The sequence below is a fragment of the Lampris incognitus genome, chromosome 15 (genome assembly GCF_029633865.1).
Source record: "Lampris incognitus isolate fLamInc1 chromosome 15, fLamInc1.hap2, whole genome shotgun sequence".
NCBI lineage: Eukaryota > Metazoa > Chordata > Actinopteri > Lampriformes > Lampridae > Lampris > Lampris incognitus.
This window is the reverse complement of record NC_079225.1, coordinates 15,962,204-15,986,741: the sequence shown is the minus strand read 5'-3', so window position 1 is coordinate 15,986,741 and position 24,538 is coordinate 15,962,204. Positions and strand designations below refer to the sequence as shown.

General features: G+C 45.2%; 1 protein-coding gene across 2 annotated transcripts; it reads right to left on the bottom strand.

Annotated features, from left to right (window-relative positions):
* Positions 1-624: 624 nt before the first annotated feature.
* On the bottom strand, positions 625-21,778 carry capn3b (calpain 3b). Of its 2 annotated transcripts, XM_056295000.1 has the most exons (23): positions 21,464-21,778; positions 16,990-17,059; positions 11,396-11,514; positions 9,617-9,750; positions 9,193-9,361; positions 8,346-8,429; positions 8,169-8,260; positions 7,868-7,945; positions 7,601-7,761; positions 7,337-7,506; positions 7,215-7,226; positions 6,347-6,555; positions 6,181-6,217; positions 5,514-5,534; positions 5,230-5,313; positions 3,980-4,057; positions 3,798-3,855; positions 3,653-3,717; positions 2,782-2,850; positions 2,588-2,666; positions 2,165-2,281; positions 1,185-1,243; positions 625-1,072 (listed from the first exon to the last, which is right to left on the bottom strand). In XM_056295000.1, the coding sequence occupies exons 1-23, from the start codon at positions 21,752-21,754 to the stop codon at positions 1,046-1,048; spliced, it is 2,283 nt and encodes a 760-aa protein (XP_056150975.1). In that variant the 5' UTR covers positions 21,755-21,778; the 3' UTR covers positions 625-1,045. The 2 variants fall into 2 exon arrangements, with proteins under 2 accessions (XP_056150975.1, XP_056150974.1); XM_056294999.1 differs by lacking the exon at positions 5,514-5,534 and having other exon boundaries at positions 21,464-21,771.
* Positions 21,779-24,538: the final 2,760 nt, after the last annotated feature.

Sequence of the window (24,538 nt, the reverse complement as noted above, 5' to 3'; positions counted from 1 at the left end):
TCATTTGATTCATGGGTTAGATCAGCTAGTGTGCAAATTTGCATACATTTTAATCACATTCTCAGAGCTGAATCCCAGATAGCAAAATTGCTGTGGCCCCGACCCGCCCCACACCCAACACTTCATCTGGCCCACATACGACATGGAATGATGGCACCTGGGCATTCTGCTCCTGTGGGCCAGATCTGGGCCAGAACCAAGCAATAGCAATGCCGCATGTGCCACATATTTGCCAAAGGTGGCCCATATTTGTTTTGTGATATTTGGGCCATATTCACCATTAACCACACAGGCCACTTCAGGGTCACATCCAGATTACATGTTGCACAGAGCACCGCATCTTTGCCAAAGAAGGCCCACATTTGATTTGGCATATTTGAGCCCTATTTGCTATGAAACATGTGGGCCACTTCAAGCTCACATCCATTTTGTCAGGGCCAGAAGAAGGCCATCAGTGCCGCGTCATTGCCTGAAGTGGCCCACATCCGGATGCTATCTGGGACGTAGTCATAATAAAAAGCCTAGCGTCTATCAGCTGTTTCCGCTCCCCCCATCAGCCTGCCTCCCACGTTCCCCGCCATAAAAACAGTGACGAAACCACAAGCAAATTTTAAGATTCATCAGATAACGCTGCTCTTCTCAGTGCCGTACAGTCCAGGACGAGAACAATTTTTAGAAAGCCTTTTTTTATTGATGGTTTCCAAGTCTTTGGCGCTGTGGATCCCAGTTGGATGTAAATGATCAGCATTGTCTTTAAGGAAAAAAAAAATCTAAAAACTGACTTATCAAACCAACCATACAGTAGCATTAAATCTGCAGCATTCGCCTCCTGGGTTATGATAAAAACTCTTCTAAATGGTTGTATATTACAGAAATTAAATGAAAACAAAAATCCCCTAACCGCTTTTGTTTTATTATCAGGAGGAACTTCTACGTAAGTCACATCTTTTGCACCAATCTGGAGTAAGTGTTTGTGTATGAGACACTTTTTTAAATTTGGCACTCGCACACAAGGCTTGCAGGGTGGACCGGGACCGTCAGCAGGCTACGAATACATCGTCAGCTGGAGCCACTGCAAGGAGAGCAGAACAGGCGGGGGGGGGGGGGGGGGTGAGATGTAGATGTAGCACCGCACAGGACTGAACAGTCACTTAATAGAATGGAAATTGTAAAACTGGGCATACCTCTAAGACGTTGAGCTTGATGATGCCGTCTCCGTCTTTGTCAAAGGCATTAAATGCCCCTGCAAGAGTAAGTGCTCACATCAGCCTCCATCAATCTCTAATCTTTCGTAATAATCACACGCTTGCCATATGAGATGCTGTCGAAATTGTGGTCCATGAGTCATAATTGACTTTCAACGGGGTATTTCCTTCCAAGAGTTTCCCAAATAGTGAAATTATTCTGTATCTATTTTGGTCCACGCCGAAAACATCTGAGATGATCCCCCCCCCTTTTTTTTTTTCTCCCCAATTGTATCTGGCCAATTACCCCACTCCCACTCGCTGCTCCACCCCCTCTGCCGATCCGGGGAGGGCTTCAGACCACCACGTGCCTCCTCCGATACATGTGGAGTCACCAGCCGCTTCTTTTCACCTGACAGTGAAGAGTTTCGCCAGGGGGACATAGCGCGTGGGAGGATCACGCTACCCCCCCCCCCCCCAGAACAGGCGCCCCGACCAAGCAGAGGAGGCGCTAGTGCAGGGACCTGACACATTCTCACATCCGGCTTCCCACCCGCAGACGCGGCCAGTTGTGTCTATAGGGACGCCCGACCAAGCCGGAGGTAACACGGGGATTCGAACCGGCGATCCCCATGTTGGTATGCAACGGAATAGACTTTTACACTACCCGGACGCCCTCCTAAGATGAATTTTAAGAAGGGTGGCTCATTTAAAGGCATGTAAAAAAGCATATTGTACTTAATAAATCTTAGTAATCTTAGTAGCAGTAGTAGGTACTTAATAAATCTTAGAGGCTGTTATTACATCGGTAAATAAGATACCACAGCATTTTTGGTTCATGGCCCACTAAACGGGGGTTTTGTGCCTTCCGTGCAAAACAGTTGCATCACACCAACTGGTGTGAGACTAATGCCACCATGATAACATTTCCTGGTTTGTTCATCTGAGCATTGACAAACCCAGATGTGGTGTGTACTTACTGAACATGCCCTCCAGCCTCACGAAGCAGCAGATGAAGCTGTCGAAGTCTATGTTGAGGTGTTCGTCGGCGTAGCGCATGGCTATGATGTTGTATAACTGGTTGTTGAGGTGAAACCCTGGAATGTGGAGAGGATAAGGTAGACATTAGGCTCAGCATCTGTTTGGCCAAATTCCAGATCTGTAAAACTGGTTAAAACACAAAGAAATAATAATGGAAAAGTCTGTAAATGAAACACAACATTGCAAAGCGCAACCTCCTAAAAATTATGTAGCTTATATTACTAAATCTTGTAAAACAAATCCATAGTTAGGTCCTGGAAATTGAATCATGGCAATTGTGGTGGACACCTGGGGTAAAGACCAGGAGAAAACTCCAGTGAAGGGAGGAGCCCTCACAGGAGCGCCGCTGCCGGGATGCTCACCTGCGTCATTAACGGCGTTCCTCATCTCAAAGCTGCTGATGCTGCACGACTTGTCTTGGTCGTAGCTTTTGAAGATGAGCTGCGTTCACACAAGAGGAAGACACCGTCATTCCACCTCTAACCCGTTTGAATATGTGCAGGAATGAAGTTGACAAAATCCGGCCAAAGAGGAAACGTACAACACAGTGTCCTACCTGCCACTGTTTGATCTTGCCCCACACATGTTTGAACTCTTGCAGGTTGAGCTTTCCTGTGCCGTCAGTCTGAGAGTGAGTCAGTCATGGCAAAAGCACTACATAGCATTGCTCTGGACGGCATCATATTCAGAGAAGGGTTCTCCTGTGCGCACATTTTGTGCACATTTTTCTCATGACTTGTGCATTCACATCGCCTTGAATTTCTGGTTAAGCTCTTTGCTCAAACACTACTTGCTACTAGCAATAACAGCCCCCCCCTCCTTTTCTCTCCAATTGTACCTGGCCAATTACCCCACTTTTCCGAGCTGTGCTGGTCGCTGCTGCACCCCCTCTGCTGATCCGGGGAGGGCTGCAGACTACCCCAGGCCTCTTCCGATACATGTGGAGTCGCCAGCCACTTCTTCTCACCTGACAGTGGGGAGTTTCACCAGGGGGATGTAGCATGTGGGAGGATCACGCTATTCCCCCCAGCTCCCCCTCCCCTCTGAACAGGTGCCTCGACCGACCAGAGGAGGCGCTAGTGCAGGGACCAGGACACATACCCACATCCGGCTTCCCAACCGCAGACACGGCCAATTGTGCCTGTAGGGACGCCCGACCAAGCCGGAGGTAACACGGGGATTCGAACCAGCGATCCCCGTGTTGGTAGGCAACGGAATAGACCGCCACACCACCCGGACGCCCAATATGAGTTATTTTAGGGAAGCAGGAGCAGAGTTTGTTCCCTCTTTATCTGCCTGTATTTCTGTTAACAGCGGTTCAAGCTATAAATCCTCCAGATAGCTTTGTTGTCTGCCCCCATTACCCCCTTCAGGCCCCCCCCCACACACACACACACACATCTAGCATCTAGCAAGTCAAAGGATACATCCATCAAAGCAATCATACTTCGACACGTCTCGAGGCTGAAACCCTCCGTCTTTATTTCATTATCTATGAGAGGAGACGGAGCCATGTGACCACGCAACACAAGTAGAGGTGGTGGGCTGAAACAATCCTGGTTGTTTACTCACGTTTGTCAAGTACCCTCTTCATGACCACCTTCAGCTCATTGGCGCAGATCTGCATGTCCTGAGGAGGAGAAAACAGCAACAAAAAAAAAATTACCAAATATGAGCTCGAGTAGACCTCGCGGGTCTCCGTGCTGTATTTCCTAGTTCGCCCTGCCCTACATCGACTCCAGCTTAATACTCACCTCACCGGCAATCTGTTCATAAATGGCTCTAAACTGTTTGTCCTCCGAGGTTTCCTCCGGAGTCTGGAGGAGTTTTGTCTGGCGGTCAAATGGGAGAGAATATCCAGATATACCGTAATGCAGTAATGTCATCTGAGCAACAAACACATGTCCATTGCGTTGTACAGGGGTAAAGAAAAATAGCTTCCAACAACCTGAAGTTCAACCTTTACCATTTGGTCAACTAAGGGCTCTTTAAAAAAAAACACAGTTTGAATCTGTTGCTTTGTGGGAGTGTTGCCTGGCATGCTGTGGAATAACTGACAATGAATAAAGATTTTGACCAGATTTGGGGCTCATTATGTCAACACCAAACGATCAGTGAGGATAGGCTTTTTCCAGAAACCTTCCTCGAGCCCTTTTAACTCATGACAGAATTTCAAGAAATATTTCTGACTCCACGTGTATTGGAGGACGCGCATGATTCGTCTGACCTTCCCAGTCCCTGAGGGGGTGGTGCAGTGGTGGGACCACAGGGGAGTGGATATGCCACATCAGGATGAGAAGCAGTGAAAAGAATAGCTATATTTCTTCCTATCAAATCTCTCTTACTGGAACCCCGGGGTTGCCCAACCTTGGGGGGGGGGTCATCCCAGGTCGTCCTCTGTGTGGAGTTTGCATGCTTTCCCCATGTCTGTGGTGGGTTTTCTCCGGGTGCCCCGGTTTCCCCCACCATCACAAAGACATGCATGTTAGGGTTTATACTGCTGTCTGTGCCCCTGAGCAAGGCAACAGGAAAAGAGCTGGAGTTGGTCCCCTGGCGCAGCATGAAGGCGGCCGCCCGCTGCTGCTAGCTACACAGACCACAGCTAGGATGGGTAACTTGCAGGAACTGAGTTTCCCCCAAGGGGATCAATAAAGAAGAGTTAATCAGACACCATAAGATGCATTTCCCTCATCGTTCCAGCGAGGGGCAGCACACTCGGTATTGAACCACCCACGTCAGACCAACTATAAATAAGTAATCACAGGGGCCCGGGAGGCGACAGGTGCAGCTGGGCAGCTAGAGACCAGCTGGCCTTCAAAACTTGGTTTTGGTTCAGCGTTCAGCGGGGCTGTTTTCCTCACAGCGACAGTTTGACCCGGTTAGAGTTGAATTTCTGCCTTGTGGGGTCTCCGGGAATTACAACAGGGCAAAGGTCACGCCGTGCTGCGTAGCAGCGACGCTGGTTTGATTTTTTTATTTTAGAAAAAGAGCAAGAAAAGCCTACCTTTCGTTTCTTCTTTTCTCCCTGAATGCCGTCATGTTGGATCTCCTTGTTGGCCCGTGCTCTGTCTGACACAAACACAATAGGCTAGGGAAGAGGGCAAACGGGGTAGTTTCAGTGGTCGGTGAGAGGAGATGGTTGGGGGGGGGTAGATGCCAGGTTTAAGGAGGATTAGGACAAGGGCAAAAGAAATAAAAGGAGAAGAGGAAAAAGATAAGAAAACACAGGACGAAGTGCAGCGGCGTGGAATGGAGAGCTCAGAAAGCGGTGCCGTGCGCATGCGTTACCTTTTCGGTTTTCTTGCTTTGCTGCCGCCCCGTCAAATGAGGAAAGATAGGACAGCGGTGAGATGAGATGGAGGAAAACAAGTGCAGGGAAAGACCGAAATTTACTGGTTTGTTATTTACGTAATGAGGAGAACAGGAAATGGATGTGGACATATGCATGTGGAAAGGAGAGATGGATGAGATTAAGAGGAGAAGTGATGAGATGTGGAGCATGCTGTCATACATTGCAACAACAAACTGAATGATTTTACAGGGTCAGTGCACACATCTATGTTGCTGAGACTGCAATAGCAAGTACTACTTGCCATTAGCAAAAATAGATTAGGATTAGCAAAAATAATAAATGTATAATATAATAAAATTTATATGATATATAATATATTATGATATATAATGTAATAACAATAATAATAATAATACAATTAGCAAAAATAATAAAGATATTAGCAAAAATGGATTAGGGACTACTTACCAAGTAGTCCCTAATCTATTTTTGTAAAACACACATTTGTAAATGAATGTGATCTGTTACTAATACTTTGCAACAGAAAACGTTAATATTAAGATTGATTATTAGTGGGGGGACTAATACAAGATATTGAAGCTCCTGTAAGTGTCTCGGTCTACATCGAAAGGGTGCAGCCTTACAACAGACCAAGTCACAAACCTGTATTTGGTCAGATCCGATCGTGGTCTCGGCTTCCCTGGGAAAGGAAAGGAGAGACGTCTTTTTAGAATTCCTCTCAGCTATTTTCTGCATCCATTTTATTTTCATCAGCAGCCATGGAGAACCACAGCTGCGGCACCAGGTGTGGCTGGTGCCCGGTTCTTACTCCGAGGTGCTCCTCTTCTCAGAAAAGACCCTGAGAATGAACTCGCCCTCCTGATGGGGTTCAAAGGTCGAGGGGATGATGATGTACTCTCCCGGAGGCAAACGGAATCGCGCCGTTACCTCGCGGAGGTTGACGTAGGCCTTGCATTTGGCCTTGGAGGCAGTGTACAGGAAAAAGTCCTTCTGCAGGTGTTGGTTGCGTCCACGCATCTGGGATGGAAAGAGCGCTGTAGTCGGGTTACAGGGAAGAAGCGATGGCTTTGGGGTAGGAATAACGTTTTATGCTACATGGAAACGGAAACTGTCAGTATTGAGAAGTAATTGGTTTCCCTCGTGGAGAGTAATTACACATACTCCAGAGACTGTATGTCAAAGAAGTGTTTTTGTTTGGTACCCCATAAGCAAGACAGTAAGTACTGCAAACTAATACGAGACGTCATTCATTTTTTGTTGTTGATTTTTTTCCCCAATTTTCTCCTCAATTGTATCCGGCCAATTAACCCACTCTTTTGAGCCGTCCCGGTCGCTGCTCCACCCCCTCTGCCAATCCAGGGAGGGCTGCAGACTACCACATGCCTCCTCCGATACATGTGGAGTCGCCAGCTGCTCCTTTTCACCTGACAGTGAGGAGTTTCACCAGGGGGGCGTAGCGCGTGAGAGGATTACGCTATTCCCTCCCCGGCCCCCCCCCTCCGAACAGGCGCCCCAACTGACCAGAGGAGGCGCTAGTGCAACAACCAGGAAACATACTCGCATCTGGCTTCACACCCACAGACACGGCCAATTGTGTCTGTAGGGAGTCAGCAGATCAAAATTTGGAACAGCTTTGACTTCCATCACATTAACGTCCTCCTCCCAGATGAGCCTACCTCCTGCGGCACCTGCAAAGAACAAAGCAGAAGCGATCAGTGACGTCACCTCCGGTCTTCGTGCACGAGATTCTTTACATTTGGGAGAAAAGCTGATGAGTACAGCACATGTGATGGGGTACCTCGTAGATGGAAAATCCGATGGTAAAGAGAGTGGCGCCCTTACTGCGGTCCCTCCGACGACCTTTCTGCATCAAAGCCACCACCATGGTACACGCCACCTGCTCGTCCTCAGGGTCGTCGTCCTCTTCGTACAAACGCAATCGGTACTGAGGGTTGGTCCAGAATGTGTCTGTAAAAACAGGGCGTGAGTCCCATAGGCGAACTTCAAAAGTCAAAGAGGCTAGCATCATAACAAGGGGATTGTAGTAAATGACGAGGCCTACCTGGGAAGTTCCTACAGCCTCCAGCCGAACTGCCTCGTACCCAGCGGCCTTCGTTGACAGCCACGGTCCAGCTGTGCCTCTCATCACCCTGCAGCGTGTCGGGAGTGAGATTACAGATCTCCAGCTTGGTGAAGTTCTTCCTGAAATCATCGAAGGACATCCTGGGAGGGGGAGAGAAAGATGACAGAAGTTATTCATACATCGTTAGAAAAACGTAACATGGCGAGGACTTGCAGATTGGTAGACATTAGGAAGGGTTTCACCCACCAGAACTCACTTTGCTCAACCGTCTGTTTTTTTAAGTTGTCCTTATCGGCAATGGAGAGGACGGACCACTCTTGTGAACTGTGGAAAGATCACAATGCACAACCTTTACTGACTCTCAAATTCTTGTCTGAACTTTTTCTCTATTCTTGTATTCCCAAATGTGGCATCCATCACTCCATCACAGGCTAAAACAAGCTCTGAAGTATGACACCGAATTAACTGCGATTAAAATGTGGCCACACTCTGTTACTGATGCTCACAAAAAGCCACAAGGTTTTACAGATCTTGACTCAAACCTTACTTTGGACTCCACGGTCCCTTCCACAGCACCCAGCCCCAGGGATTGCGCATGCGGATCAGGCGAATCTTGGTGTCCTTTGTAACCACGTCACACTAAAAAGAACAATAATTAAGCGTTAAACACGCCCTTCCTCACACTGAGGAGGAAACCTGCAGACAGGTTTACACTCGGTTGTACCTCCTCCAGAGCGATGATGGAGTAGGCATGGCCTCTGACGAGCCCCTGTTCAGTGCGACTCTCCAGCTCGCTGATTGACGTGACCTAAGAGATGCCAGACGAGATCAGACGTCAGGGCAGGGCAGGGGCTATCTACTGAGAAAGTGCGTGTATCCACAATACCATTAATGTATATATCTCTTTTTCACAGTTGGTGACGGCTGCATTATTGTGACACAGGTGACACTTTGCTATGATTTTTTTTTTCATTTTCCCCCTTTTTCTCCCCAGTTGTATACAGCCAATTAACCCACTCTTCAGAGCCATCCCGGTCGCTGCTCCACCCCATCTGCCGATGCGGGGAGGGCTGCAGACCACCACATGCCTCCTCCGATACATGTGGAGTCGCCAGCCGCTTCTTTTCACCTGACAGTGAGGAGTTTCGCCAGGGGGACGTAGCGCGTGGGAGGATCACGCTATTCCCCCCAGTTCCCCCTCCCCCCTGAATAGGCGTCCCGACTAACCAGAGGGGGCGCAGCAACCAGAACACATACTCACATCCAGCTTCCTACCCGCAGACACGGCCAATTGTGTCTGTAGGGACGCCGACCAAGCTGGAGGTATCACGGGGATTCGAACCTGCGATCCCTGTGTTGGTAGGCAACGGAATCGACCGCCACGCCACCCGGATAACCCCTCATTGTTTGTCTTCTGACTCGTGCTGTGAAACTCTCTTTGTGAGGCAAGATATTTAGAAATTTCTTGGAAAAAAAAAATTCCTTGGTCTATTTCTGCGTACTTACTGCACCTCCAGTGAATTCACATGTTCAAAACCACACGTAAAACACAATAAACTGTCAACACTCACATCTATGGAACAGCCCATCAGCGAGCCTCTCTCCAGGGCTTTCTTCATGATCTTGTACAGCTCTTTGGGCGCCTCCGGTATATCAAAGAACTCTGTCACGCCCCCCGTGAAGTCCTCCATGGCCTCCAGGGTGTTACCGCCTTTCAGCGCCTCGTAGGAGCCGTGCAACCTGGGAGGGAGGCCATCATTCAAGGTCACAGTACAGAAGGGACCCTACTGTTTCTGCAGCCTCTTTTTTTAAAGAGACACAAAGATGCGTTTTTGGGGTGTGTGGAGGGGTGTGGGGGAAGGGGGGGTCGTTAACTGAGAAAATCGAGGGTCAGGAAACCTGAACCAGGTTATATGCATTTGCAGCATCACACAGAGGTGAGGGAATGATGGACATCACCTCCTCCTTGCAGGTGATAGCATTCATCAGTCTTACTTGGCGTAAGCTTTTTCCAAGAGGGCGCTCCAGAACTCATTGTCTCTGAAGGATTTGGTAAACACGAGCTGGTTGTTGTACGTAGGGATGCGATCATCCACAACCACGTCGATCCATTCGCCATAGCGCCAAAACTGCAGCGTATGGGAAGAAAGTCACGGAAAATGAGTTATCATGGGAAAATTAGTGGCAGGTGTATGCCTGGTTTAGGAATAAAAGACTACATTTCTGGTCCTGTAAAGTTTGAAATAATAACTGAAATACCATGAAGCTGCGTTTTGGGATCTTTAGTGAAACGTTTGCATAACGACAACGGCGCAACTGCTAGTGCAGTGGTTCTCAACCTTTTTGGGGTCCTGGACCCCCTGCGTATTTTTGATCTACCCTGAGGACCCCTCCACCTGATCTTGGGGGAGGGGGGTTGCAATTTGATAGAAACAGTAGAAACTGCATCTTAAATTGCATTATAGCATTTATTCACTCTTTGGGGCAAAAATAAGAGCTTTCAGTTGTAACTTAGATATAGTTAACAAAACAGAATTCTTATGCAGTAACTTTCAGATATATGTAACAAAACAGAATATGTATTCAGTAACTTTCAGATATATGTAACAAAACAGAATATGTATTCAGTAACTTTCAGATATATGTAACAACAGAATTTTTATGCAGTAACTTTTAACAATGCAAACGGGAGCGAGATCTCTTATTAAAATACAATAAATTACACTTGTGAAACAGATGTAATTAGAGAAAAAAGTCCTGTTACCCTTTATAGTTTAGGTAGATAAAGGTCTCAGTCACATTTGAGTAAAATAATCCTATTTCTATAAATGTCATGGGATCTTTTTTTTAAAGATATTTTATTTTCACGGACCCCTTGCAATTACACCACGGACCACTAGGGGTCCGCGGACCCCCTGTTGAGAAACACTGTGCTAGCGCATCTGCTAGCCATGGCATGCTAACACGCCTCGCTCACCCCGCTACTTCCGGGCTCAACGTGAAGCAAGAAGTCTCACGTATACGACACATTAAAGTAGAGCGCCCCCTTGTGACCGGAATAAACGTTAAAACTAACACCAGAAACATTGCTACAAAGCATGGACATTACAGGTGCATCTGAACCAGTTAGTTTATAATTGATCATTGATTAATTAATTAACAAATTCAAGCCGTGTTTGGTGACCCCCCCCCCCCGAAATTTGTATTACACTGAGATCACATTTATACACTAGTGAATTATCAAACCACTAATTTTTTTCATTTTTGGATTTTCCCCCTTTTTCTCACCAAATGTATCAAGCCAATTACTCCACTCTTCCGAGCCGCCCCGGTCGCTGCTCCACCCCCTCTGCCGATCCGGGGAGGGCTGCAGACTACCACGTGTCTCATCCGATACATGTGGAGTCGCCAGCCACTTCTTTCCACCTGACAGTGAGGAGTTTCGCCAGGGGGACGTAGCGCGCGGGGGGGTCACGCTATCCCCCCCCCAGTTCCCCCTCCCTCTTGAATAGGCGCCCCGACCGACCAGAGGAGGCGCTACTGCAGCGACCAGGACACATACCCACATCCGGCTTCCCACCCGCAGACATGGCCAATTGTGTCTTGTGCAGGAACGCCTGACCAAGCCGGAGGTAACAAGTGGATTCGAACCGGCGATCCCCGTGTTGGTAGGCACCAAACCACTAATTTAAAAAACAAATCTGTTTGTAGAAAGAAGCTGTATTTCATCATTTTTTTATTTGACGAATGGGTCAAAGATGGAGAGAGCGATACCTGGAAATGGAAGATGCCAGCATAGTTCTTTGTAAAGCTCTGGTCTGGAGGGATAACTCGGTACAACAGCTTCTCATTCAGGGTAAGACAGGCAATGGCAGCCAGCAGCCAGCAATCACCTGTCAACACCGAGTTTGGCGAGTTATGAAAGGGCATAGCATGATCTAATCCTATCAGTCCATATCTATGTACATGGTTGGAATAGATTAAACCCCACTCCAAGTGCCACTCATCGAAAGGGAATCCAGGCCTGGATGGATGCACTCGCTTTCCACTGCACATTTCCTTGGCAGTATGATGCCACTGCCACCACTGCCAATGTCTTTCAACAGAACTGATTCAGCTTTTCTCAAATACCATTGGCTCTCATACTTAGCTATCTTATCTGGATCTAATTCTGACACAATTCTCCGAGCCACCCGGCTTTAGTGTAGACGTGGCAAAAATTCACTAAAAGCTGCCATGTGTACGCACGATAAAGGTTTCCTACAAAGGTGTGAACAAATCTTGGAAACTTTGCACCAAAATAATGTCCTACGTTTTAGAGAAGCGACACTAGGCTGACAAACTGACTCATCATGGCACATAATCAAAATTAATTACAGTATATATGTGGCCACAAAAAAATAACAGACTGAATATAATATACCATAGAGATGATGAATAAAGGAGTTTAACTTTTTATTTCATTACAGTTTTTGTCTAAAATATTAGCGTTTCAGATGTGCCCTCTTCAAATGGAAAATATATCATTGTCACCAGGACTGCAAAAGTTTGTGAAATACACACTCAGTGACCAGAAAAATTGAAACCCCCTTCCAGTACTGCACTGGATCACCTTTGGCCCTGATAACAGCTGCCACATGTCGTGTCAGTGACTCGGTAAGGGTCCTATAGCATCCCTGTGTAAAAGCTGACCATGCGGACACCAGTGCTTTATGCAAATGCCAAAGGTTGAGAAGTGGATGTTCCCTTCTATTGAGACTACATTTGAGCTCACCCTAGAGAGGATTGTGGTGGTCATGCCATTAATGTCATTTCACCCGAATGTCCCTTGAACCATTCTTGGTGAGTCTTGAAATATGACAGGGGGCATTATCTTGTTCAAAGTACCCATCATCCCCATGGGGTACATGATGGCCAAGAATGAACAAACCTGGTCTGCTACAAATGACGGTATGCTCTGGCATGAAGGTGTTGCTCTACATGTATTAATGGGATATATATATCACATTATATATTAATACACATAGGGCAACACCTTTGAGGGTACTGTAATAATATATATATATATATATATATATATATATATATATATATATATATATATATATATATATATTACAGTACCTCCATGGAAGAGAAGGCTGGAAGCCAAGATCTAAGCAGTACAGAGAGATGTTAGCCAGTTAACAGAGATGCAGAAAGGTGTGATGAAAGACAAGCCCCGGTTGAAGATGTACAGCAAGATGTCCATAGGTGAGGCCCTGGAAACTGCCAAACAAAGTCTCACACGTCTGGCCACTAGGCTGAAGAGATACACTAGAGAAGCAGAAGCCAAAAGAGTAAATAGCCTGTTCCTCAAAGAACCATAAAAAAGTGTATTCCCAGCTGCAGAGTAAAAAGGGAACAACATCAGACCCACCCAGAGCAGAGACTGAGCAATACTGGAAGGATATAGGGAAAAGCAGTCATCACACAACGCCAATGCCCAGTGGCTGGTGTACCTAAGAGCATACCACAGCAATGATTCAGAACAAGAACCAGTTATCATCAGTGTGGTCGACATCCAACTACGAGTCTCAAACATGAAGCACTAGACTGCACCAGGCCCTGACTTGATTCACGCCTACTGGCTGATCATCATATCAGCGTGGCTTGACATCCAATGATGAGTTTCAAACTTGAAGAGTTGGACTGCACCAGGCCCTGACATGATTCACGCCTACTGGCTGAAGAAGCTAACAGCACTCCATGAGTGCCTGAGACACAGTTGAACCAGCTGCTAACACAGTGGCGAACACTACTGACCAGGAAGGATCCCCACCAGGGTACACCTTCAAACTACCAGCCAATAACCTGACTCTCCACAACATGGAAGGTCCTGTCAGGCATCATAGCAGCTAAGCTGAATGGGCACATGAGTCAATACATGAGCAAAACTCAGAAAGGAATTGGGAACAACACCAGAAGGTCAAAGTATCAGCTACATGTTGATAGAACAGTCACCCAAGACTCTAAGACCAGACAGACCAACCTGAGCACAGCCTGGATTGACTACAAGAAATTTCATTCTCAGAGTCCCTACAGCCCACTATTCCTAGTCATTATCCTAAAACATGCTCTCGCATTCTCAACGCTGGTTCTGCAGTTAAATTCTGTGGTGCTTTTAATTCATCATCCTTGAATCCCTCTTTATCCCCCCTCAGTCCAGATGCACTATTAAATTCATTCAATGATGAGTGCCATCCTCGACCAAATTGCACCATTTAAAACTAGGAAATGAAAATTAAATAACCTCCCCTGGCTGAATGATCACAACCGTGCCCTTAGAAGACTTTGTAGAAAAACAGAATGACAATGGAAGTTCAACAAGTCCGAATTTGCACATAACACCCTTAAAAACCAAATGTTAATTTGCCAGAAGGCAGTTAAGGATGCGAGATCAGCGTACTTCTCTGAACTAACATTGAGAAATAACCACAATCCTTAAGTTCTCTTCAGGGTAATTGATTCTGTCATTAATGGTCCCCCCATTTCACCTGTTGAACCTGATGTTGAGTTGTCCAAAAAATTTCTCATTCATTTTGTAAAAAAGGTGGAAAATATTAGGTCCCAAATCCAGCCAGGCTTTTTTCATCCCATTCCCATGTTAATTCTGCCTCTTTCACCCAATTTCATCCAATTACAATTTCAGTGTTGGAGACTACAGTCTCCAATATGAGCTCCTCCTCCTGCATCCTAGACATAATTTCCACTAAGCTACTCAAGGAGGTATTTTCTACTACCAGCCACGGGGCTGATAGTAGAAATCGGGTGTGTGGTTTCACTTGACAGTGAGGAGTATTCTGCAAGTAGAAATATTCTGCAAATTGTTAATTATTCTCTGGCCTCTGGTTCTTTTCCAGACAGTTTTAAGCATACCATCATACATCCATTGCTGAAGAAACCTAATTTAGACCCACCAACCCTAAGTAACTACAGGCCAATCTCCAAATTGTCTTTTTTATCTAAGGTTCTGGAGAGAGTAATTTCTTCTGTTGATTTCTTTTATGGACACTAATACTGTTTTTAATAGTTTCCAGTATGGTTTTAGAGCACTTCATAGTACTGAGACAGCTCTAGTTAAGGTCACTAATGATCTACTGCTGAATGCAGACAGAGGTGACTGCTCGATTTTAGTTCTTTCAGACTTAAGTGCTGCCTTTGGCATGGTTGATCACAACATCCTCTTACATCGCTTAAAGATTTGGGTTGGCATCAAGGGCTCGGCTCTTAACTTATTACGCTCTTACCTCACCAACAGAACTTTTTCTGTGGTTCTGGGTAACACTACCTCCTCGGTGGCTCAGTTGAGTTGTGGTGTCCCCCAAGGCTCAGTTCTTGGCCCCCTTCTCTTTTCTGGCCAGGTCATTCAAAATCACGATGTGCTCTACCATTTTTGCTGACGACACTCAGTTATACATGCCACTAAAACCCACAGATCCTAGCACCCTATTAAATCTCACAACTTGCCTCACTGACATTAAATCCTGGATGTCCACATTTTTTCTTAAATTTAGTAATGATAAGTCGGAGGTCATTCTGTTCGGTCCCGAAAAATCCATCAGCCTGTTTGCTACTAATCTTGGTGGTCTGTCAGGTAGTCTTAAGCAGGCTGCTCGGAATCTTAGGGTAATATTTGATGCTAACATTGGTTTTGATAATCAAATTAAACATGTTGTTCAGTCATGCTTTTTCCAGCTCAAGCTAATCTCCAAAATTAGGTCATTTTTATCAGTTACCGATTTGCAAAAAGTTGTACACGCTTTTATCTATTCTCGGCTTGACTACTGTAATTCACTTTATTCTGGTATCAGCAAGGACTCCCTCCACTGTCTGCAGTTGGTACAAAATGCCGCTGCTTGGCTCATTACCGGGACAAGGAGACATGATCATATATCACTCCTGTGCTTGCCTCCCTACACTGGCTCCCTGTTATATTTCGAATTGATTTTAACATTTTACTGCTCACTTTTAAGGCTTTAAATGGTCTTGATCCTTTATACATTTGTGATTTATTGACTTTGTATGTCCCTCCTCAACCACTAAGGTCTGCAGATAGAGCCCTGCTAGTTATTCCCAGGTCTCAGTTTGTTACAAAGGGTGATAAGTCTTTTGCTGTTAGAGCCCCCACGCTATGGAACTCTCTTCCTGTTTAGCTAAGACGAACTAAGTCTCTAGCTTCTTTTAAATCTCATCTCAAAACTTTTCCTTTTATGAAAGCTTTTACAAATGTTTGATATTTGTTTTTATTTATACTGTTTTTATTTTTACTCTTATTTGATCTTACTCTTATTTTTGCTTTGTCTGGTTTTATCTGTTGTTGTTTTTTGTGAAGCCCTTTGTAACATTGTTTTAGAAAAGTGCTATATAATTAAAATTATTATAATTATTATTATTATTATTATTACAAGCAAGAGTGTGACACATTGTGTGTTCTGAAATTGGTTGTTGTTCCCCACAAATATATTGTGATGTTAACTGTCTTACTGGACTGGGGATTACTTGTCATGGCTGGAGCTACCCACTGTGTCCAATGTTCATCTACCAAGGGCCACCTCCCACCATAGCAAATCAACAATTTTTAACAAGGTGTCTTATGGTCTGGTCTATTCATTGTACATTTTTGAGATTACTGCCTTTGAAAGCCCCAACAACTCTATGCTCTTGGCGATGCTCAAACCTGCCATCCTGTCACCCATGATCACACCTTTTACAACGCCTGTTAGATAACGTTTTAGCCCATTCACTGTAATCCATTCACATGCAAAGCAAGTATGGAAACGGAGTTGCAATTGCATACACCTGTTTATGTAGTGACATGTATGCAAATGGCAAGGGAGAGCCCGCTTCTTCTGCAGGGGCAGGGTTTCTATTTTTCAGGTCACTGAATCTACAGAATATCTGGAAAAGGATAAAAAGTTTAAAAAAATAAATAAATAAAGGCTTTCCTTAGGCCTAATGCTGTACATATAGTGTCTCACTACACTATAAATGTTTTTTTGGGCCCAATATCTTCTCAGCTATTGTTATATTACATCTTGTCTTACTAAAAATAGAGGTTGTTATTACCAGCCTCTATCAGCACAGACGATAGTGAAAAAATCCTTAACAAACTCTACAAATCCAGTTAAGAAGTTAAGGTCTAAATAGGTTTTGTTTTTTTTAACAGTGGGTAATGTGAATAAACAGTGGCAGTAATATCCACAATATGTCTATTCCTGCACAAGCAAAGCTAACAGTATGGTTTTTAAAATCAAAGTATTCAGGTATCATACTGCAATTCAGATTAACTAAAATATTTTTGCGAGAGTTGATTGGAAAACAATTACCCAGTTTTCCTTGACAGATGTCTGTTCTACTGGCTCCATCGATGATAAATTGGGGATTCTCACATATTTCCTGCAAAATGAAACAGAGATTGTTTGGGAATATTGTAAATACAGTTTGAGTTTAGGTGACATATTATTACTATTACACAAACCCTTGTCACATTACTAGAATACATAGGGTATTACAACAAACAAAATTAACTTTTTCTACATCTAAATCTTCAAACATACTGACAGACTGCACAGTCATACTGTAAACAAGTATTTTAAGTCAGAGTGATTATTTCCTTGTGACAACATTACTGTTTTCTAATATGCAAGATGGCATGCCAGACAAAGAGAAGAAAAAAAATCTTTTGTGAATGAATGTATAGGGACACTGGGCTGGACAAGCCTAACTGCAATCAATCAATCAATCAATCAATCAATCAATCAATCGACCGACCGAGGTGGGTTGATTCTATAAGGGGTCCTGTTGGGGCTGTACAGAGGATGGATGTTCATGTGATGGTGATTCAAACATAAAAACAACAACACACGGCTGACAGTGATTTGATCACAAAGCCTTCAGACACAATCTTTTGAGAGGGCCATGTGCAAAGTCAAAATACTGGACAAAAAAAGTACCAAGTGAATTTGCTTATACCACCATTAATGTGATCCCTTTCGATCACCTAAAGATGAAATTGTACATCACCCTTACTCAGACAACCATGCCCACTGTACTGAATATCCATTAATGCCATTTGAAAGGCTCATTTGTCTGATAGCAAGGTGTGTGGTTTCATGTGCATGACTCTGAAAATCTGCACGTGTTGTGAATTTTCCACATTACAAATAATCCCTTTTTTTTAATTTAAGAACAGAAAGATGGAAACTCACTATGGGGAAAAGGAAAAGATATTTCTTCTAAATTGTATTTACAAATCTGCACTTGAGATGATTGACATGGTGCAGACTTAACCCTGCGGCTGAATGCAGGTTGGATGGATTTGTTGTTCTTGGCTGAAGAGTGCCTGGGAGTTAGGACCATGAAACCCCATCAGTCATCAACACAGAGACAGCTGTTACCAGTCAGCTGAGGTCACGACCCCCTGAGACTCCTGGATGAGCGATAATGTTGTGTTGAATGCTGGGAACCTTTCACCTGATAGCTAAATCTCTTAAGGCATGGATTACTTCCCCTTTAGGCATTCTGCATCTCAGCCAGTTTAAACTGCGTTATATGTAGACTGTTGTACTTATTACCAGGAATTTATGGTGATTACTTAATTGGCTGGATCAGTTTCAAATTAAGTACTGAGAGATGTACGGTTAGTTTACACCCCGCAGAACTTGTTTAAGGCCTTGTTTAATTTAGACATTATCTATGGGCGCAAATTCATGCTTGCAGCGGCCTCACCCAGTACTGGTGTGGGAAGATGGCGGCACGAATTCATGTTTATGGCGGCCTCACCCAGTACCGTCCATGCAGTGTCTTTGTCCACATCTGTGTCTAAGTTTGTCTTCCTTTGATGGCTGGGAGAGCTTGGTCTGCTGCGTCTTGTGGGCTGAGGGACCACGGCCCTGCCCGGAGCTGCACCCAAAGAGGTAACACTGAGGGCGGTCTGACAGGACACAGAAGCGGGGCAGGCTAAGCTAACTGCTAGCCCATGCAGACCGGCAGTTCTGATAACCCTGAGGGCAGTCTGGTGGCAGCCTTGCCTAGCCTTGACTGTGTTTTTAGTGTCATCGTGTGGAGTGCGGGGAGGTGTGTCGAAGGTGTCTGGCTAGGAGAGCTGGCATTGGATTGACTGAGGGAGCTTGATCTGCTGCGTCCTGTGGGACCAAGGACCATGGCCCTGACTGGAGCGGTGCCCGAAGAGGAAACACCGAGGGCGGTCTGACAGGACGCGGAAGCGGGGCAGGCTAAGCTAACTGCTAGCCCATGCAGACCAGCAGTTCTGACAGTCATCCTGGCTGGCGTTTGTTCTCCTAGAAAAAATTTTTTTTTGTTTAGCTAGTTTAGTTATGTGTTTGTTTGTTTATATATGTTCTTGTAGTTCTTGTAGTTTTTGGATATGTGTTTTTGTCTTTGTGTCGCACTGCCGTGGGCTGGGGGAAATGGTGTTTCATTTCATTTCATGTACGCAAGTGCATGAAATGAAATAACCCTAACATTCTGATTCTGATTCTGATGGGCACATGCCATGTGCCCATAAATAAGGTCTAAATGACAACAATGTGGGTACTGCTGCAACTACCACTACTGACAATAACAATAAATGAAAATGAATGAAAGCCACGTTATTTTGTCAATGTATTCTTACAGGGCAGCACGGTGGCACAGTAGTTAGTGCAGTCACCTCACAGCAAGAAGGTCCTGGGTTCGAACCCCAGGGTAGTCCAACCTTGGGGGTCATCCCGGGTCATCCTCTGTGTGGAGTTTGCATGTTCTCCCCGTGTCTCCGTGGGTTTCCTCCGGGTGCTCCGGTTTCCTCCCACACTCCAAAGACATGTAGGTCAGGTGAATCAGCCATACTAAAATTATCCCTAGATGTGAATGTGTGTGTGTGTGTGTGTGTGTGTGTGTGTGTGTGTGTGTGTGTGTGTGTGTGTGTGTGTGTGTGTGTGTGTGTGTGTGTGTGTGTGTGTGTATTGGCCCTGTGATGGACTGGCAGCCTGTACAGGGTGTCTCCCCGCCTGCCACCCCGTGACTGCTGGGATAGGCTCCAGCATCCCGCCACCCTGGTTGGGATAAGCGATTTGAATAATGAATGCATTCTTACAGTGAATGTGTTCTCTGCATTTAACCCATCCTATTGTATTGGAGCAGTGGGCAGCTGCAGCATCCGGGGACCAACTCCAGTTCTTCTTTCCATTGCCTTGCTCAGGGGCACAGACAGGAGTATTAACCCTAAGATGCATGTCTTTTTGGTGGTGGGAGGAAACTGGAGCACCAGGAGAAAACCCATGCAGACATGTGGAGAACATGCAAACTCCACACAGAAAGGACCTGGGATGGCCTGGTGTTCGAACCCAGGACCTTTTTGCGGTGAGACAACAGTGCTAACCACTGGACCACTGTGCTGCAATAATGACAACAATTAAAAGATCAGTGTTAATAACAATACCAATAACAATTATATTGTACTTTAAAAAATCACTAAGTGCTTCTCAATCAAGACTAACAATGACCACAGTTATAAGGTACCACTGCAAAAGACAGGAGGATGGTGTTAGTCTGGGTTGGGTGAAATCGAGTGAACGATTTTGTCCAAGGCTGCAAAAAAATCCTGCCTTATTTGACAATTTTCCCATTTCTTTAAAGTGTACTTTAAAAAAGTGCCAAAGTTATACAGTGTGATTTATCGGCAGTTTTTATGGCCACTTTTATTTGACTTATCATTTCCATTAGCGCAGATTAACACAGTGTGTGCAGCCGTTTCTTGGATCCACGGCAGTGGGAAGTCAGAGGCAAGGAAGTAGCCATTTCCCCATCACAAGACACCCCGGGGGGGAGGCTTTAAAACTGCAACCTCATTTTCCAAATTTAGAGGGTGCCCTCCCAATGACCCAGCAGCGAGATACATATGCTGCTGCACTGATCCCCGCTAAGTAGTTCGAATAGAATCTAATTCATCCCATTAGACAGCAATCAATATGCAATTTTCAATAAATATTTGAATGTTGTGCAGGGAAATCCTTTGAAAATGAGATATGGAATGATCTTAAAATTTCAGTCTTTACTTGTCTGTAAATGAAATTACTAGCACATGCACATACAATTTATATCACTGAATTTCAAATTTCCCTAGAACTCAAATCATGCAAACGTAAGTCAGAAGATAAAATGCCATTATAATGTTGCTGTTTTTTTCCAAATTGCAATTACATCTAAATAAGGTGACATACTATGTGCTGTGTGTCAGTTTGTCTGTGCCTCTATTTATAACTGTTAGTTTGTTGGCAGGCTTTGAGAATAAGGATGACTCTCCCTACATATTGAAATGAGATGGAGGTCGAGATTTCTTGAAAACCTACAATCAAGACTGTGTGAGTCTTTGCAAGTAAGATGTTCCGGAAAGAGCCCTGAAACACTATCCAAGACTGTAGCAAGCATGACAATCTGAGAAGTGTGTTTTCCTAAATCCCCCGCCTTGCTCTGACCACATTCACCCACACCGCTGAGCAAGAGCCCAGCAGAGTTGCGCGTCAGCTGCCCGTGATTGCAGAGGCTGAAAGCTAAGCTATGTACCCACAAACATGCAGCCATATCAGCTTCACGCTGTGCATAGACTCTGCATATACTGCAAGAAGTCATGAGATAAGCATGAGTGCGTTAGGAAAAGGGTCTCCTGTAAGCCATGAAAAATAACTCGAGCTTCAAACACGGCATTAAGCATGCATTTGTGAGATGTAGTGTAGGATTTATTCTCCCTCTGTACAAATTATTTACATTTACTAGCTGGAGTTTGCCTCCAGACACACTCACCGAAGGACGCTTCCATTCAAAATTCATCGGGAATCTACGATTGAAGTAGAGAGAGGAATCATTTGCAGGGAACAAGGGATCTTCGAACAACACCTTCTTGAGTACATATTTGTCTCGCAGTTCCAAAAAGGTCTTGAGACGCTTGGCATCTTTGACAGCATCATTTCTGCTTAGAATGGCAGTATAGATAGAGTTGCTACCAAGAGAGGAGTAGTCAACTTTATCATCTGGCCCAAGTGATGCTTGAGTCTCCAAGACCACTTTCACCGGTGTGTCCTCCACAACGGCCATCTCGTCTGTGTGGTTCTCCTCTCTGATCAGCCGGTGCCTCAGCTTTTGACAAGCTCGTTCGACAGGGCAGCTTTCTTATTGCAAAACGTGAAACCGGGAGATCCTTCCTTATTTTCAGAAGCAACTTGCAAAACAGGCAAAAGAAGCAGTATCCTTTCACTCTTTCCTGTAAATTTTAGTTCCTTTATTTGCCGGGGGGGGAAATATTAGTGGTCATATACAATCTCCAGCCAACCTCAGATGGCAGCACAGCAACACACTCTGTTGCTTCCATGATACCGGACCTAAATATAGTCCTCTTCAAGAAAGGGGAGGATTCAAAAGAGTCCCTAATGCTCCCCCAACCTGTCAGGCAAAAGGTGTTGTTGTTCGGTGAGATTCAATTCAATTCAATTCAGTTTATTGTCATTAAAAACAATGTGCAGGCACATGTTAAAAATGAAATGAGGGCTGTGGCTTCACCAAACAGTGCAAGACAGACACAGACAAACACAGCAAACACAATATAAGATATACACACATGAAGACCAAAAGCTAAAAATAAGTTAAAAGAGAGCTGGAGTACAAAATATTTAAAAATATCTACAGACATTCAGTGGGTAGCCAGGTTCAGGTGGGCAACAGCTTGGGAAAAGAAGCTGTTTTTGAGCCTGGTAGTGCGGGCTCTGAGGCTCCTGTAGCGCCTCCCAGAGCACAGCGGGGAGAACAGTCCATGGTTGGGGTGGGTGGGATCTCTGCTGATGCTCAGACCCCTTCGAAGGCAGCGTTTGTGATAAATGTCTTTTATGGCTGGGAGCTGGGTACCGGTGATATGCTGGGCCGCCTTGACGATCGGCTGCAGAGCTTTCCGGTCTACTGATATGCAGTTGCTGTACCACACTGAGATGCAGCTAGTCAGGATGCTCTCTATGGTGCAGTGGTAGAAGTTGGTGAGAATTTTGGGGGGTAGGCGGGTGCTCCTCAGCCTCCTCAGGAAATGGTTGTTGGGCCTTTTTCACAAGGGCCTGGGTGTTTAATGTCCACTAAAGGTCCTCGCTGATGTGGACTCCAAGGAATTTAAAGCTGGAAACACGTTCCACTTCCACCCCATTGATGTGTATGGGGGAGCGGCTGCAGCTTCTAGACCTCCTTAAGTCCACAATCAGCTCCTTTGTCTTCTGCACATTAAGGACAAGATTGTTGGTAGTACACCATGATTGTGAGGTGCTCAATCTCGTCTCTGTAGGCCATCTTGTCATTGTTGGTGATACGGCCAGTGACTCTGGTGTCATCTGCAAACTTAACTATAACTAACTTGACTATAACTAGATTGCCCAACATCTGTTTTACATGCACATTCAAAAATGTTGATTATGAAATGATAAAAGGCCTTTGGCACGTAACATTGTGATAAAACCCTCCTTAGAGGTATTTCACATAAGTGCATATATGTCCAGGCTACAGGGGCAACTACTGTGTGCCCTATATACTGATACCAACACTAATCCAACTATTCATGAGGCCTCTCGCTAAGATCCTGGAGCTATAATTTACCCTCAGAAAACAGGTATAATGGCCTTAATTTGCCTCTTTGTCCGCTAGGCTAAACAGAACTGTTCTGAATGTTCTTCAAGCTAAGTGGTAGCTACAAATCCTAAAAGTACGTATTGCATCTAATTAACACAATTTCAACGACTCATTCGTCAGCGGTTTGTCATCGCCTGCGTGTGTCATTATTATCGTCTACGCGGAATATATCGACATCTAGTGGTCAATTCAGGGACTGTCGACAGTTTGCCGTGGCGGACAAACGTTTTATGTGGGAAACAATACATGCTTATCGTTGGCCCAATTTGCTGTCAATCAAAAGCTTTGGCCAATAGGAAGAGAGAAGGAGACGGCTATTGCGCACCCAGTTGCCAGTTTTGGAGAAACCCCGGAGTCGCCTGTCACTGGTCAATATCCATCCATCCATTATCCGAACCGTTTATCCTGCTCTCAGGGTCGCGGGGATGCTGGAGCCTATCCCAGCAGTCACTGGGCGGCAGGTGGGGGGGACACCCTGGACTGGCCGCCAGGCCATCACTCTCACACACACACACACACACACACACACACACACACACACACACACACACACACACACACACACACACACACACACACACACACACACACACACACACACACACACACACACACACATCCCTAGGGACAATTTAGTACGGCCGATTCGCCTGAGCTACATGTGTTTGGACTGTGAGAGGAAACCGGAGCACCCGGAGGAAACCCACACAGACACGAGGAGAACATGCAAACTCCACACAGAGCACGACTCGGGACGACCCCCCCAAGGTTGGACTACCCCGGGACTCGAGCCCAGAACCTTCTTGCAGTGAGGCGACCGCGCTAACCACCGCGCCACCGTGCCGCCCACTGGTCAATATATCGATATATTATTGATACCCTAAGATAACTAAGTACAAGACTAAAGAGATCCACTGGGGTTTTGGTTATTGTAATATCGTGATATGATTTAAATTAGATTTAAATCATAAAAAAATGTAGATTTAGAGAAAGCATATGACAGGGTGCCGAGAGAGGAGGTGTGGTATTGTATGAGGAAGTCGGGACTTGCAAAGAAGTATGTAGGAGTGGAGCAGGATATGTATGAGGGAAGTTTGACAGTGGTGAGGTGTGCAGTTGGAATGACAGATGGGTTCAAGGTGGAGGTGGGATTACATCAAGGATCAGTTCTGAGCCCTTTCTTGTTTGCAATGGTGATGGACAGGTTGACGGACAAGA

What these genes read in the sequence shown, in the direction of transcription:
- capn3b (XM_056295000.1), bottom strand. Translation starts at nt 21,754, where the DNA reads ATGGCCGTTGTGGAGGACACACCGGTGAAAGTGGTCTTGGAGACTCAA. An exon ending in AAGGGACCGTGGAGTCCAAA is followed by an intron (nt 7,946 to 8,168) that starts GTAAGGTTTGAG and finishes ATCTTTCCACAG; the next exon opens with TTCACAAGAGTGGTCCGTCC. An exon ending in AGGCTGTAGGAACTTCCCAG is followed by an intron (nt 7,507 to 7,600) that starts GTAGGCCTCGTC and finishes CTGTTTTTACAG; the next exon opens with ACACATTCTGGACCAACCCT.